This window comes from Eurosta solidaginis, chromosome 1 (assembly GCF_040869045.1).
Source record: "Eurosta solidaginis isolate ZX-2024a chromosome 1, ASM4086904v1, whole genome shotgun sequence".
In the NCBI taxonomy this organism is placed as follows: Eukaryota; Metazoa; Arthropoda; class Insecta; order Diptera; family Tephritidae; genus Eurosta; species Eurosta solidaginis.
In genome coordinates, this window is record NC_090319.1 from 366,068,955 (window position 1) to 366,082,731 (window position 13,777).

Below are 13,777 nucleotides of genomic sequence, written 5' to 3' on the forward strand. Positions count from 1 at the left end.
TAGACCGATATGTGGGGTGATGAAACGTGCATCCAATAGCCACAGCAATAGCCAATAGGGGGAGTAGTCATAAGATGGCGAGCTCGGCTTTCACTTAACCAAGTGAGGACCGATATAGCTTGAAGAGTGATCTATCGAATACTTACTTGAAGTCATAAATCCTGCGACTTTATATACCGTTCATTAGGACGTGAGGGCGAAACACAATCCATATTTAGCACTTCAGTGCATTGCCATTGACTGTTAGCTGATCGTCAGCTGATATTTGCTTATTGGGGATCAGTTGGCCTGTGTTCTTTGCATTGCTAAATCATAGTATGGTTTGTCGTGTAGGTGAAGTTACAGTTAGGGTCATATTATTGTAAGCCTTCGTTAAAAGTGCCTAAAGTACACGAAGAGCAATTACCGGAATGGAACGCTTTAGGCCTTTGAGCACTATTGTTGACAAGTTGGAATGGAAAACCCAGGATTTTAATAATTTTGTTAATAGTAGGAGCACCTATTGCAGGATGTTAGGTATGGTTGGTCTTAGGTTTGACCTCGGATAGAAAGTGTGGGGGAAGCCCTGCATTAAATGAGAAAGGTCTTTGAAAATTCAGAAAGTAGTTAAATTTTAACATTTCTTCTCAGGTCTGGTGTAGCAAGGCCACGAAGAACCTGAGTCTCTAACTAAGAAGGCAAACAAATCTGTCCGATTCCGCCAATACCGCTACGCACCCTTTATTTTTGTGAATCACGCTCACTTTTCATTCGAAGAGAATTATGTCAACTGAGCGCTCTCACTCTCACACCCGAAAATGCGTTACATATCCTAAAAGTATGCTACATCTAAGACAAAGTACTTTTCACCGAACTGTGTACATTCCAACAGAGGAACAAAGCAAATCAGTTTACATTCGGACGCGACGGTGATTAAAAGTGTTTGCCAACAGTAAAACGGATGGAAAAAAGGATATTTACTTTAAAATTACAGAAGAAAACAACAAATACATTAAAGCAAAAGTAATAATTTAGCAAAGTGCTCAGTGTATATATGTATATGTATGTATATTTGGCGGTGTATGAGTGCGTGTGAGGAGCATGAAAACTTAGCGCAAGAAAAAAGGAAATAAAATTATAGAAATACTGAAAAAAAATTTAGCACAAGCAAAGATACAATTATGTACACGCACACATACGCAGGACTGCAAGCGAAACTTGAAGAAGAAGAACGTGAAGCTGCTACATAGGCACATGCTTATATACATACATACATATATGCCACTGTAACTGCACGAGTGCTAATGCTTACGAGAGAGAAGAAGAAGAGTTTTTCGTATAAGGAAATTTTTCCTTTCTCTTGTGCACGCAATTCCAACAGCGCCAATTGTAGTTGTATAGCATGTATGCATGTGTGCATATGTGTGGATGGGTGTGTGATTTTTTCTATGCGCATAGACAATAACAAATATGAATGAAAATTTAGACGAAAAAAAATTTATCATTTATATTCAAAACCTTTCAGTATAGCTCACAAAATCAATAAAAAACACAGTGAAAATTCAATAAAAATTTCTCACAGTGTGAGTTTGTAAATTGTGGTCGTACGTACGTTTTCAAAGGAAACGGAAGTTATAAATATAAATTACACCGATCGTTAAGGTAAAAAAAACGATAAAAAATAATCGACCAAAGATAAGAAAAGGGAACGCGATTCTTAAAGCTACTCTTGTTGTTATTGTGTAGCCTGGAAAAACGAGCATAACAAAAACAAATAAAAAATGAGGTGTTTACTTTTGATCACCACCATTTGTCTGGTGTTGATGTCATTCGGTCCTAGTGGCGCTGATGCCAAAAAGAAGAAATACGTTGGCGAAAATGGTGGCGATTTCGAATTCATTGATGAGGTAAGTGCGGTATGACGATGAAGAAGAAACGCTTAGAATATAAGGAGACGAAAATAAGTGGAATACAATTATTAAAAAAAAAAAAAAAGAAAGTATTCGTAGCAGTGGTGAAAATTGGGCATTAAACAAGTTACAGCTAATTAGCTCATTTTTTCCATGGCACCCCAATCCACCTGCGCCGCTATGAGTAATACACCACGTATGAGTAACATTTCTTTGTCACAATGCACAGTGTAGCGTGCCCCTAAAGTGAGTGACCAAAAATACAATCAACAAAATCTTGAGCAGAGGGTTTCTTGTCACGAATTAAAAAAAATTGTTCTAAGCAAAATTGAAATAAGGCGAAGTCACACCCTCCTATAACTAGAAACTAAAGTAATACAAGAATCGCAAATAACCGTTAGTTACTGGTAAAAATTTAAACTAAGAAAGTTATACTGAAGGAGTAACGCAACCTACATACATAGGTTTTAGCTTTCGAAGCTTAACAATGAAAATCAAAAATAACTGTTATTTTTCTGTGGAACTAAAAATATGTAAAATTATTTATAATTTTTCTAGCGAAATAAGAGATTTAAGTGAAACAAAAACATCGACAAATAACGGTTATTTTTCAAGTGAAAAAAAAATTTGGAAAATAACTGTTATTGTCTGAGCGAAATAAAAAAATTCAAAACCACTTATTATTTTCCAAGAAAACAACTTCGAAAAATTGAAATTATCTTCCGAGCATAATTAGAAACCTAAAAAATAGATGTTATGTTCCAAACATCAAAGAAAACTAAAAAAAGGTTGCCAAAAAGCGATTTTTGCAACAAGATTCTAAAAAAAAAATTAAATAAAAAAATTTTAAGCACTTCCATTATATAAATGGACAAAAATCAGCGAAAAATGTCTCCTTATATAAAGACATAGAAATTGCTAGGTTAGGTTAGGTTGAACTGGCCGGTCCATGAGGACCTCTCATAGACTGAATAAGTCCGTAGTGTTACCAGAAGTTTGTTTTAACGAGCAAACTGAAAAACCAGGAACTATGTTATAAAATAACTTCGTCCTCTTCTCAAATACTAGAAGCTTGCTAGAACTTAAGCGACTTGCTGCTTCTAGATCTGACAGCTGTATCACTCCTAATAGCTGGAGTCTTAGCCTAGCAAGCGCAGGGCACGAGCACAAAATGTGCTCGATCATTTCCTCCTCCAGCCCACACTTCCTACATCTGCTATCACTGACCAAGCCTAATTTAAAGGCATGTGACCCCAAAAGGCAGTGTCCAGCCAGAATACCGGTCATGAGTCTACAGTCCTCTCTTTTTATTGATAGAAGCAACTTTGTTAGGCTAAGGTTGTAAGACCTACACATAATCTTCGACACTTTACAGTGCCACGCTTGAACCCACACCTTTCCTGCTTGGTCGATCATGTGCACCTTTCGCCTTCGCTTCGTCTCGTCCAGTCTAATTGGGACGTCTATGGAGCAAGCTTCAAAGGAAGCGCCCTTTTAAGCTAGTTCATCCGCTTTTTCATACCCATCTATTCCCATATGCCCTGGGATCCAATATAGATGTATGTTTCTTCCTGCTTCACCCTATCACGCATTTAGATGCTGTGCTATGCGAGATTATTGCCTTTATTGCTGCTTTACTGTCAATATAAAAGTTAACACGTTTGCAGCTTGGGCTATTTTCTTCCAGGATTTTTACTGCTTTGGTTACGGCTACTATTTGAAATTGCTAAACTTTGATTTTTAAATTTTGACATAGAAATTGCAAAAATATTTATGAGAAGTAAAAATATAAAGGCGGAGCGCAATTGATTGATATCATAAATACTTTTGCAGTTTCCATGTCAAAATTTAAAAATCTAAGCTTAGCAAAAATATGTCTTTATATAAGAAAACATTTTTCGCTGATTTTTGTTCATTTATATAAAGGAAGTGCTTAACATTTTTTTATTTTATTTTTATTTTCTCCTTTTCTAACATTTTCTCGGTGTCTTAACCTATCTGTTAAGTTTTACGCTTGTAACTCAATGAGAACTTACGTAAAAATCAATCCCAAAAGTCCCTCCATTCCGTTTGATTTTTCTAAATATCTCATCCCGTGCGCCCCCTAGCGAATCTTTTTGTATCGTGTCATCGGCTGCCATCGACCTCTGAATTAAGTTTGAAATTTCAAGTCTTTAGCTCATCGAGAAGTTACTTAAAAGCTGGTTTGAAAATTTTAAAATTCTTATCTAATTATTTCGATCCGTGCGCCACCTAACGGATTTTTTTCCCTTTTGTTGCATTGTCACGGTGTTCTAACCTATGTGTAAAGTTTCATGTTTGTAGCTCAATGAGCAGTTACTTAAAAATCGATTGCAGGATTTGTATGAAAAGCGAACAAACATTCAACCGACCTAATATAAAGGAAGTAAAATAGATGTTATTTTCCAAACATCAAAGAAAACTAAAAAAAGGTTGTCAAAAAGCGATTTTTGTAACAATATATATATTTATTACAATCCCTGTTACAGAATTATGACATATCGAAGCTCAACGTGGAGGAGAGAGTGAAGAAGGCTACTAAGACATTTTATGCACATAAAAGAGTGATAGGGTATGCATGGGATATATCGTTCCCTCTCTCTTATTGGTTATTTACAGTGATTGTAAAGCCTATTCTATGCTATTGAGTTCTTATTTGGTGGACGGTCACACAAATAAAGTACGTTAAAGGGTATGTAGGTTGTCAATGCTTAGCATAATAGGAGCCCTAAAAACCACCCCAAATGGTTGCGGGATATGCCATTCTGCGCAGACTACTTAATTCGGTATCTACGCTTCGAAACGGCTTTTAAAGCTGAATAGACTAGGCGATACACTTGTACATTGGTGGTTCCAAAGAAGGCGTAGGATTTGTAGTATACTACGCTGATCTGAAAGTAAACAGATTCTACAAGCTGCCAAATCATCGCAGTGTTTTTCAGCCGGAAGTAGTAACCGTAGGCAAATCATTAGAAACACTGGAGGAAATTAGCTCATAACGCAGCCGCGTCAACTTTTATATTAACAGCCAAGCAGCAACTAAAGCAGTAATCCCGCATAGCACAACATCTAAATGTGTGTTAAAGTGTAAGCAATCTCTACAAAAATCGGGATAGGGCGAAGCGTCCATCTATATTGGGTTTCAGGATATATATAAAAATGGCGCGGCTCTCGAATCTTGCACGGTTCTAACAAGATTGGGTAAGATTAAGAGACGGTAAGAGTTGTACATGATGGACCAAGCACGAAAGACTTTGATCCAATCGAGGGACTGCAAAGTGTCGAAAATCATGTGCAGTTCTCACAACTTAGACTAACATAGTTACTCTTAAAACGATGATTGTAGGCTCATGACCAGTATTCTGACTGGAAGCTGTCTTCTCACATATCATGCTTTCAAATTAGGCCTAGTTTGTAACAGAAAATGTAGAAAGTGCAGTTTAGAGGAGGAAAGATCGGCACGGTTTCTGCTCGCACCCATGCGCTCGGCAAGCTAAGGCTCCAGCTATAAGAAGTGTTGCAGTCATCGGATTTACTCTTATTTCATTTTAATTAACAAAGTTGCATCTGAAGTCAGAAAATAACAAATATAGTTCAGAAAATTACAATTGAAGTTCAGAAAATTACAATTATAGTTCAGAAAATTACAATTGAAGTTCAGAAAATTACAATTGTAGTACAGAAAATTACAGTTGAAGTTCAGAATTTTCAATGTAACTTCAATAATAATTTTCTCAACTTCCATTGTAATTTTCTGAACTTCAATTTTAACTTTTTGAACTACAAATAGAAACTCTGAACTTCAATTGTAACTGTCTTAACTGCAATTGCAACTTTCTGAACTAAAACTGAAAAAGGTTGAGAAGCAGCAAGCAAGTTTTAACCAAGATGAGGTAGTCATTTTATATCATATTACCTGGTTTTTAATAGGGGTTTACAGTTTGGTCGTTCTACAAACTTCTGGTAATACTCTGGATACATTCAGTCCATGTGAAGTACTAACCGACCGGCCAGTGCAACCTATCCGGTCTCTGGTCTCATATGTAAAATGTAATTGGACAAAATTTGACAACAGATCTAGAAAAAGATATTTAAATATGTCCAGAGCCATGTCCACCTTCCATTTAACTGAAAACTGAAAATCAGAATTTTATATGAAAAACATAGACCTGTTTCAACCAATCTTTGAAATTGGTAAAATTTAATGACTGTCAGATTTTATAATCTGGAAACTGCCTATTTAACTAAAAATTAAAAATATTGGTACTATTTGAAAAAAATTTAGTCTGATTCTAACCAAAGTTTTTATTTGCACTTAGTGAAAATAATTTCCACTTTGAAAAATTAATAAAAATAAAAAAAATTTTAAGCACCTCCTTTATATAAATGCACAAAAATCAGTAAAAAATGTCTCCTTATATAAAGACATATTTTTGCTAAACTTTGATTTTTAAATTTTGACATAGGAATTGGAAAAATATTTATGAGAAGTAAAAATATAAAAGTGGAGCGCAATTGATTGATATCATAAATACTTTTGCAGTTTCCATGTCAAAATTTAAAAATCAAAGTTTAGCAAGAATATGTCTTTATACAAAAAAACATTTTTCGCTGATTTTTGTCTATTTATATAAAGGAAGCGCTTAAAATTTTTATACTCAGCTGAGCAGAGCTCACAGACTATATTAACTTTGTTCGCATAACGGTAATCCGTAAATTTGTAAATTTTGAGGTATCTTGATGAAATTTGGTATGTAGGTTCCTGGGCGCACATCTCAGATCGCTATTTAAAATGAACGAAATCGGACTACAACCACGCCCACTTTTTCGATATCGAAAATTTCGAAAAACCGAAAAAGTGCAATAATTCATTACCAAAGGCGGATAAAGCGATGAAACTTGGTAGGTGCGTTGACCTTATGATGCAAAATAGAAAATTAGAAAAATTTTGGACAATGGGCGTGGCACCGCCCTCTTTTAAAAGAAGGTAATTTAAAAGTTTTGCAAGCTGTAATTTGGCAATCGTTGAAGATATCATGATGAAATTTGGTAGGCACGTTACTGCTAAATAAAAATTAGCGAAATCGGATGACGAACACGCCAACTTTTAAAAAAATGTTTTTTCAAAGTCAAATTTTAACAAAAAATTTAATGTCTTTACAGTATAAAAGTAAATTATGTCAAAATTCGACTCCAGTAATGATATGGTGCAACAAAATACAAAGATAAAAGAAATTTGAAAATGGGCGTAACTCCGCCCTTTTTCATTTAATTCGTCTAGAATACTTTTAATGCCATAAGTCGAACAAAAATTTACCATTCCTTGTGAAATTTGGTAGGGACATAGATTCTATGACGATAACTGTTTTCTGTGAAAATGGGCGAAATCGGTTGAAGCCACGCCCAGTTTTTATACACAGTCGACCGTCTATCCTTCCGCTCGGCCGTTAACACGATAACTGGCGCAAAAAACGATACGTACTTATTTGAAGTCACTTTATCTTGGTATAAAATATGGCCGAAATCCGACTATGACCACGCCCAATTTTCCGATATCGAAAATTACGAAAAATGAAAAAATGCCATAATTCTGTACCAAATATGAAAAAAGAGATGAAACATGGTAATTGGATTGGTTTATTGACGCAAAATATAACTTTAGAAAAAACTTTTAAAATGGGTGTGACACCTCCCATATTAAGTAGAAGAAAATGAAAAAGTTCTGCAGGGCAAAATCAAAAGCCCTTGGAATCTTGGCAGGAATACTGTTTGTGGTATGACATATATAAATAAATTAGCGGTACCCGACATAAGATGTTCTGGGTCACCCTGGTCCACGTTTTGGTCGATATCTCGAAAACGCCTTCACATATAGAACTAAGGGCTACTCCCTTTTAAAACCCTCATTAATACTTTTAATTTGATACCCATATCGTACAAAAACATTTTAGAGTCACCCCTGGTTCACCCTTATTGCGATATCTGGAAAAGGCGTCCACCTATAGAACTAAGGCCCACTACATTTTAAATAATCATTAACACCTTTCATTTGATACACATGTCATACAAACAAATTTCAGGGTTACCCTAGGTTCATTTTGCTAAATGGTGATTTTCCCTTATTTTGTCTCCAAAGCTCTCAGCTGAGTATGTAATGTTCGGTTACACCCGAACTTAGCCTTCCTTACTTGTTTTATTTTATTTTTATTTTCTCCTTTTCTTACATTTTCTCGGTGTCTTAACTTATCTATTAAGTTTTACGCATGTAGCTCAATGAGAACTTACATAAAAAACAATCCCAAAATTTCCTCCGTTTCGTACGATTTTTCTAAATATCTTATCTCGTACGCCCCCTAGCGAATCCTTTTGTGTCGTGTCATCGGCTGTCATCGAACTCTGAAATAAGTTTGAAATTTCAAGTCTCTAGCTTTTCGAGAAGTTAATTAAAAGCTGGTTTGAAAATTTTCAAATTCTTATCTAAATATTTCGATCTCTGCACCACCTTACGGATTTTTTTCCTTTTGTTGCATTGTCACGGTGTTCTAACCTATGTGCCTATGTGTAAAGTTTCAAGTTTGTAGCTCAATGAGGAGTTACTTAAAAATCGATGGCAAGATTTGTATGAAAAGCGGACAAAAATTCAACCGACCTAATATAAAGTAAAAAAAAAATATTTAGAAAATGTCAAAATTTCTAAAAAAATATATTATTAATTTTTATAATATTTAACTTCCTTTTTAGTAGTATTTTGACCACACAAGTTACACTGTGCGACATTCCATACCAATCAATGTTCGGCGTATGTGTGGAAATGTACTGTGCTTCTTTATGTACACTACAAATGCTTAACCAATACCAATAAACAACGTAATGTGAAGCCAAATGACTTTGCCAGCTAATTTCTGTCTTTTTTTCTAGGTTTCTTCTTTGCCATGTCTATTTAAGTGCTTAACACACCCACCTCTGCTTTTTTTTACACACCCAACTTACAGGTCAGCATAAAAATCGTTTCTTATTCACACATTTTTTCCATTTTTTATTGAAATTCCCTTTTCATGTCTGTATTGGCCTATTACTTGACCAAATCCGATTTGTTGTCGGCGACGATGATTGCAGCGTTAGCTGAATTGTTCTTATATTATTTGTGTTTTGTTGTTGTTATTATTATGGTATTCAGCTCACCTGTTAAAGAAAGGATTAAAAGTTGTTTCCCACCATTTTCTACTTTGTGTATATTAGGGTATGCGATTTAAATTATTTTTTCGCTAAATCGATTTTCGGGTTTTATAGAAAAAACCATTTCTTGTTTTTAAATAATAAAAATGTGATAACCTGTTTTTTAACTGTGCAAATATCTTTGCTTCAGTTGAATCTTGTAATACTGTAAGGTTGAGTTCATAGGAGTGTAATTGCACAGAGAATGGCTCAGTTAGGGTACATAAACCAAAACAGAACAATACGAAAGATAAATAAAAAATACGGAATGGGAAAGCGCAAAGTGAAGGAAAATTACATGAAAAGAAAAAGCAGAGCAAAAAGAAGAAGAAAATGGGGAAGTTACAAAAAATGTATTACTGTGCATAAAGAAAATATGCAAAGAAAGCAATTGGAATAAGGTTTACAACAACTAAGGCATGACGTGGCTGAATGCTTTTGTAATACTTCAACCATTGTAGAAATGCGGGTTCAAATCCCACTCCCGGGAGAAAAGGCTTTGAAGTGATTTACAACTTTCGTCTTGTCCGGCCTGATGTCACGTTGTTTAAATTTTTCCCAAATTATACAAATTTTCTCACCAATCGATATTTGAAAAATATGTTACGGAAAAAGTCCCCAGTCTCTTTCTACTCACGTCTTCTTAAAATAATAAACAATAATATTTAAATTTTACGAATAAAATTTTTTTCCCAGATCCAATATTAATCGATTTTAAATCACATCGTACGACTTGTTTTTGGTGTTAATTTGCCATTCACATTCAATTTATTGCTCATTCAAAGATACCCCAATCGATTTAGAAAAATATTTATTATAATTTCAATATTTTCAAAAGTTTAATTTTGAAACTTTTTTGACTCTTAAAATTATTTCATTTTCAGTTTATCGATTTCAAATACAAAATTAAATATTAATACAAAAAAATTCCAAAACTTTTTTCACCCAAAAAAGTTAAAACGCTTTAATAAATAAATTATAAATTAATTTAAACAAAATTGTAAAATCTTTACAACGGCTCTGAATGAGATTTCACTCGTTTTCAACACCTTTTTTAGAACATACATATGTACGTATTTTATAAATTAACGCAAAAACAAAGTATTGTATAAATTTGGGAATATCAAAACTGGTTTTTAAATCAAATTAAGGGGAAAGTCATCGATGTTGATGGCCCATTGCTGGATATAGTTCCGGTACGTTCTGGTAACAAACGCAATTAAGGTACAAGCCTGATCATCTCGTAAACGATGGTTCTGGTCGGATGGTTCTATGTCTTCAAGTTTTGATTAAAAACACAAAATATATAATTGAAAAATAACATTTGTTTTTGTTTTATCGGCCTATTTATAAATTATTCAAGGTTCGATTCCTGCTTAATGCCAGAAGAATAATTTTTTTCTAATGATAATTATTGTTTTTTTAATTTTTCTATCATTGAAAAATTGTATTTTGTTTCGGAATAGTAAGTAGAAACATTTTTTTTTCAGACAACTTGTCTTCTATTTACTATTTTACTATTCCAAAACAAAATACAATTTTTCAATTATAGAAAAGTTAAACAAAAAAACAATAATTATCATTACAAAAAAATTATTGTTCTGGCATTGAGCTCGAATCGAACCTTGAATTAAATGAAAAATATTAAAAACTTTCAACTATTCAAAAACATTAGGCGCTGCTCTTAATGAAATTTCATTCTCAGTTTTTTGATTTGATTACAAAAATAATGAAAATATGTCGACACTTTTTCGACTCCATTCAACAAGGTTTCACACTCGGTATATTGATATACAAAAAAAAAAAAAAAAAAAAAATCCAAAAACGATTCGAACGGCTATAAATAAGTTTCACTATAGGCTTTTTGTTTCAAATGACAATAATAAATAATAATGATAAAATATCGAAATTATTTACTTTTCAAAAAAGTTTCACTCTCACTGTAAATTTTTTGATTTACGCCCCGATTCTGAGCGTTACCGGTAAAATAGTACCCAGAACATTATGTAACCGAATATCGTTACCAGTTCTTTTATCCGCGATTCTGGCCCAAGTGGTAACGCTGTCATCACCGAAAAACTCCCAGTTTCTGTGGAGAAATTTGATGGTCTTGGTCCGCTGGTCCCTTTTCTTAAATTTTGGTCCTTTTTAGGCAGTAACCACGATTGGTACTTTTCTTTCTTTTTCACTCAGGTAAAAATTCACAATATTACCCAAATTCGCCACACTTTCGTTAGCCCCCATAGAATTTATTTCAATGGAACTCTCACCATAAAAAATTGCTCAATCAAGAAAATGTACCAGAAAAATAACATTTCACCTAGCATATAATTTATGCCAGGCATGAAAAAGAAAAGTGTTGGCAAACATATTGTCGTTAATTGTTGATGAAATAACCGACTAATCAAAAAAAAAAAACTCTTGTTTTATAATAATATTAATAACGGTTATATATTTCGATCGGTTATCAAACACTATGTAAAATATATGAAAATAAAAATTACTTCTCGCCTGGCATAGCTTTTAGCGAGCACTCTGCCGTGAGCCTAACACTTTCAAAACTTATACAATGAAATTTGGCACGACGATATTTAAATCTTTCTCACCCAGATCAATGAGTTCAAGAAATTCCAGGACTATTGTGGTGTTAAGCTACGCAAGGTAATTTAAAACTAAGTATCTTGGCACAAGAAATATTTTAACTCGAAGACAGAAGGAAGCAAATGCTAAAGAGATTTGATTTCGGAAGAAATGTTTTGTATAAAATTATTCCCGTAGGTGCTAGCAGAACCCCTGAGGCCCGGTATCAAAACTCACACTTACTGAATCTAGGCTCTGATATGAAGTTTAAACGCTAAGGGAAAAAGTAAGCATCTACAAAAATAGCACTAACAAAACTGCCTAGTTTCATTTATGATTTACTGAGTTTTCCACATACATAGTTCGGCATCAACACCAGAACGCAAACTTTGAACCGTTTATTACTAAAACCTAACCGCACTATACATTTTATTCCATTGCAATCAACACCATAATGCTAGAACCAAGAGCTTTGCGACCAAAACGAGGTTCACAACGCTTGGTTGGTGAAAGACAAAGACTTATCCTATGCCAAAATATAGTACCATTTTTGGTTGCATACACATATATTTGTTTGTTCGGCTTGAATTAAAAGGAAGTATTCACTATGTTTAGTAAAATTTTATATGGACACATCCTAAATTTTTTTATTTTATACTAATAAACTAAAACAAAAATTTTGTCCTTTTTTTCGATGAATTTTGATTCCAAAAGAAAACATGGTGTGGGAACCGTGTTCGCTTTTCCGAAAATGTCTCACTTGTAGATACGTGGATAATGAATAAACGGGACGATGTATATATGCGTATTATGCATGAAAAGTTTCTACATAGGTATATTGTAATTTATTCTGTGAAAGTACATTATGTAAACAAATATGTATAGCAATAGGCAACACTTTTTTACTATTATCTTTACTTATTTGCGCTTACAGTTCTTTATTTTTCAGTTTTGCCTTCTTCTAAACAACAGCTGTTGTGTGGTTATTTCGATGTAACCACCTACTTTTATGGGTAAAAAATTATCCGGCTACTTTCGCGGGTAGAATACCAAAAGCGTGTAAAAGTTGCCACATGATTTCGTTACCGTGGTGAAGAATGTTGTTACCACACTAGAATCGGGGCGTTAATGTGCAAAATAAGTTACAAAAAATTTAAAATTTTCAAACTTTTCCAAACGCTTTGAAGGGCTCCCAATAACATTTCAAAACTTTTTTGACCTTTCAAAAACATGTCGGAAGACTTCCAAAAATATTTCACCCTCACTTTTTTTTTCTAAAATACAAAGACAACTTTAAAAAAGTTAAAAGATTTTGTAACCCCTGGTTTTTTGATGTAAAATACATAATTAGTATAAGAAACTGTGAAGTTTGCTTTGACTTTTCAAAAGCGTGTTTAACTGCTTAAACTGAATTTTTTGATTTAAAATACAAAACAAATGATAATAAACAAAATTTCGAAACTCTTTTGACTCTGCAGAACTTTAAAATAAGATGTTACACCAAACTCTTTGATTTAAAATATAAAACAAAAAAAAAAAAAAAAGAGTAAAAATTTTAAATTTCAAAAACGTGTTTAACGGTTTTTGGAAAAATTTCAATATCGGGTTTTTTGTTTTCAAATATGAAGTAGAATTAGAAAAAAAATTTTCAAAATTTTTTGAAATTTCAAAAACAATTCGAGCGGCTCGAATGAAACTAAAAAAAAAAATATCAAAAAATAGTTTGGGAATTTTGGAAAACCTGCAGCTTTCACAAAAACTTCGCTCTCGGTTTTTGGATTGGAAATACGAAATTAATTTAAAAAATTTAAAACTTTTTTAACATCTCCAAAACGTTTAGAACGCTTATCAATTAAGTTTAATACATAACTATAAAAAAAAAATTCAAATTTTTTCTCATTTCAAAAACATGTAGAACGGCTCATACTTTGCTAAAAAAAATGTAAAGAGGAAAATATCAAAGAAATTTTACAAATTGAAAATAGCAATTCAATTAAAAAAATTTCGAAGTGAAAATATTGAAATATTTTCCATTAACCTCAAAATATTAACGGTTATGGTTATACGTAAAG

General features: G+C 33.2%; 1 protein-coding gene across 6 annotated transcripts in view; it reads left to right on the plus strand.

Annotated features, from left to right (window-relative positions):
• The first annotated feature begins 555 nt into the window (after window positions 1–555).
• Window positions 556–13,777, plus strand: part of Cow (Proteoglycan Cow) — a 289,126-nt gene continuing 275,904 nt past the window's right edge. For 2 of the 6 annotated variants that reach the window (XM_067762882.1, XM_067762883.1), the window contains exons 1-2: window positions 556–1,002; window positions 1,505–1,886. In XM_067762882.1, coding sequence (XP_067618983.1) covers window positions 1,761–1,886 — 126 coding nt within the window. In that variant the 5' untranslated portion in view covers window positions 556–1,002; window positions 1,505–1,760. Of the gene's footprint in view, window positions 1,042–1,504; window positions 1,887–13,777 lie in introns of all 6 variants that reach the window. The other 4 variants (XM_067762881.1, XM_067762880.1, XM_067762878.1 and 1 more) reach the window with 4 other exon arrangements.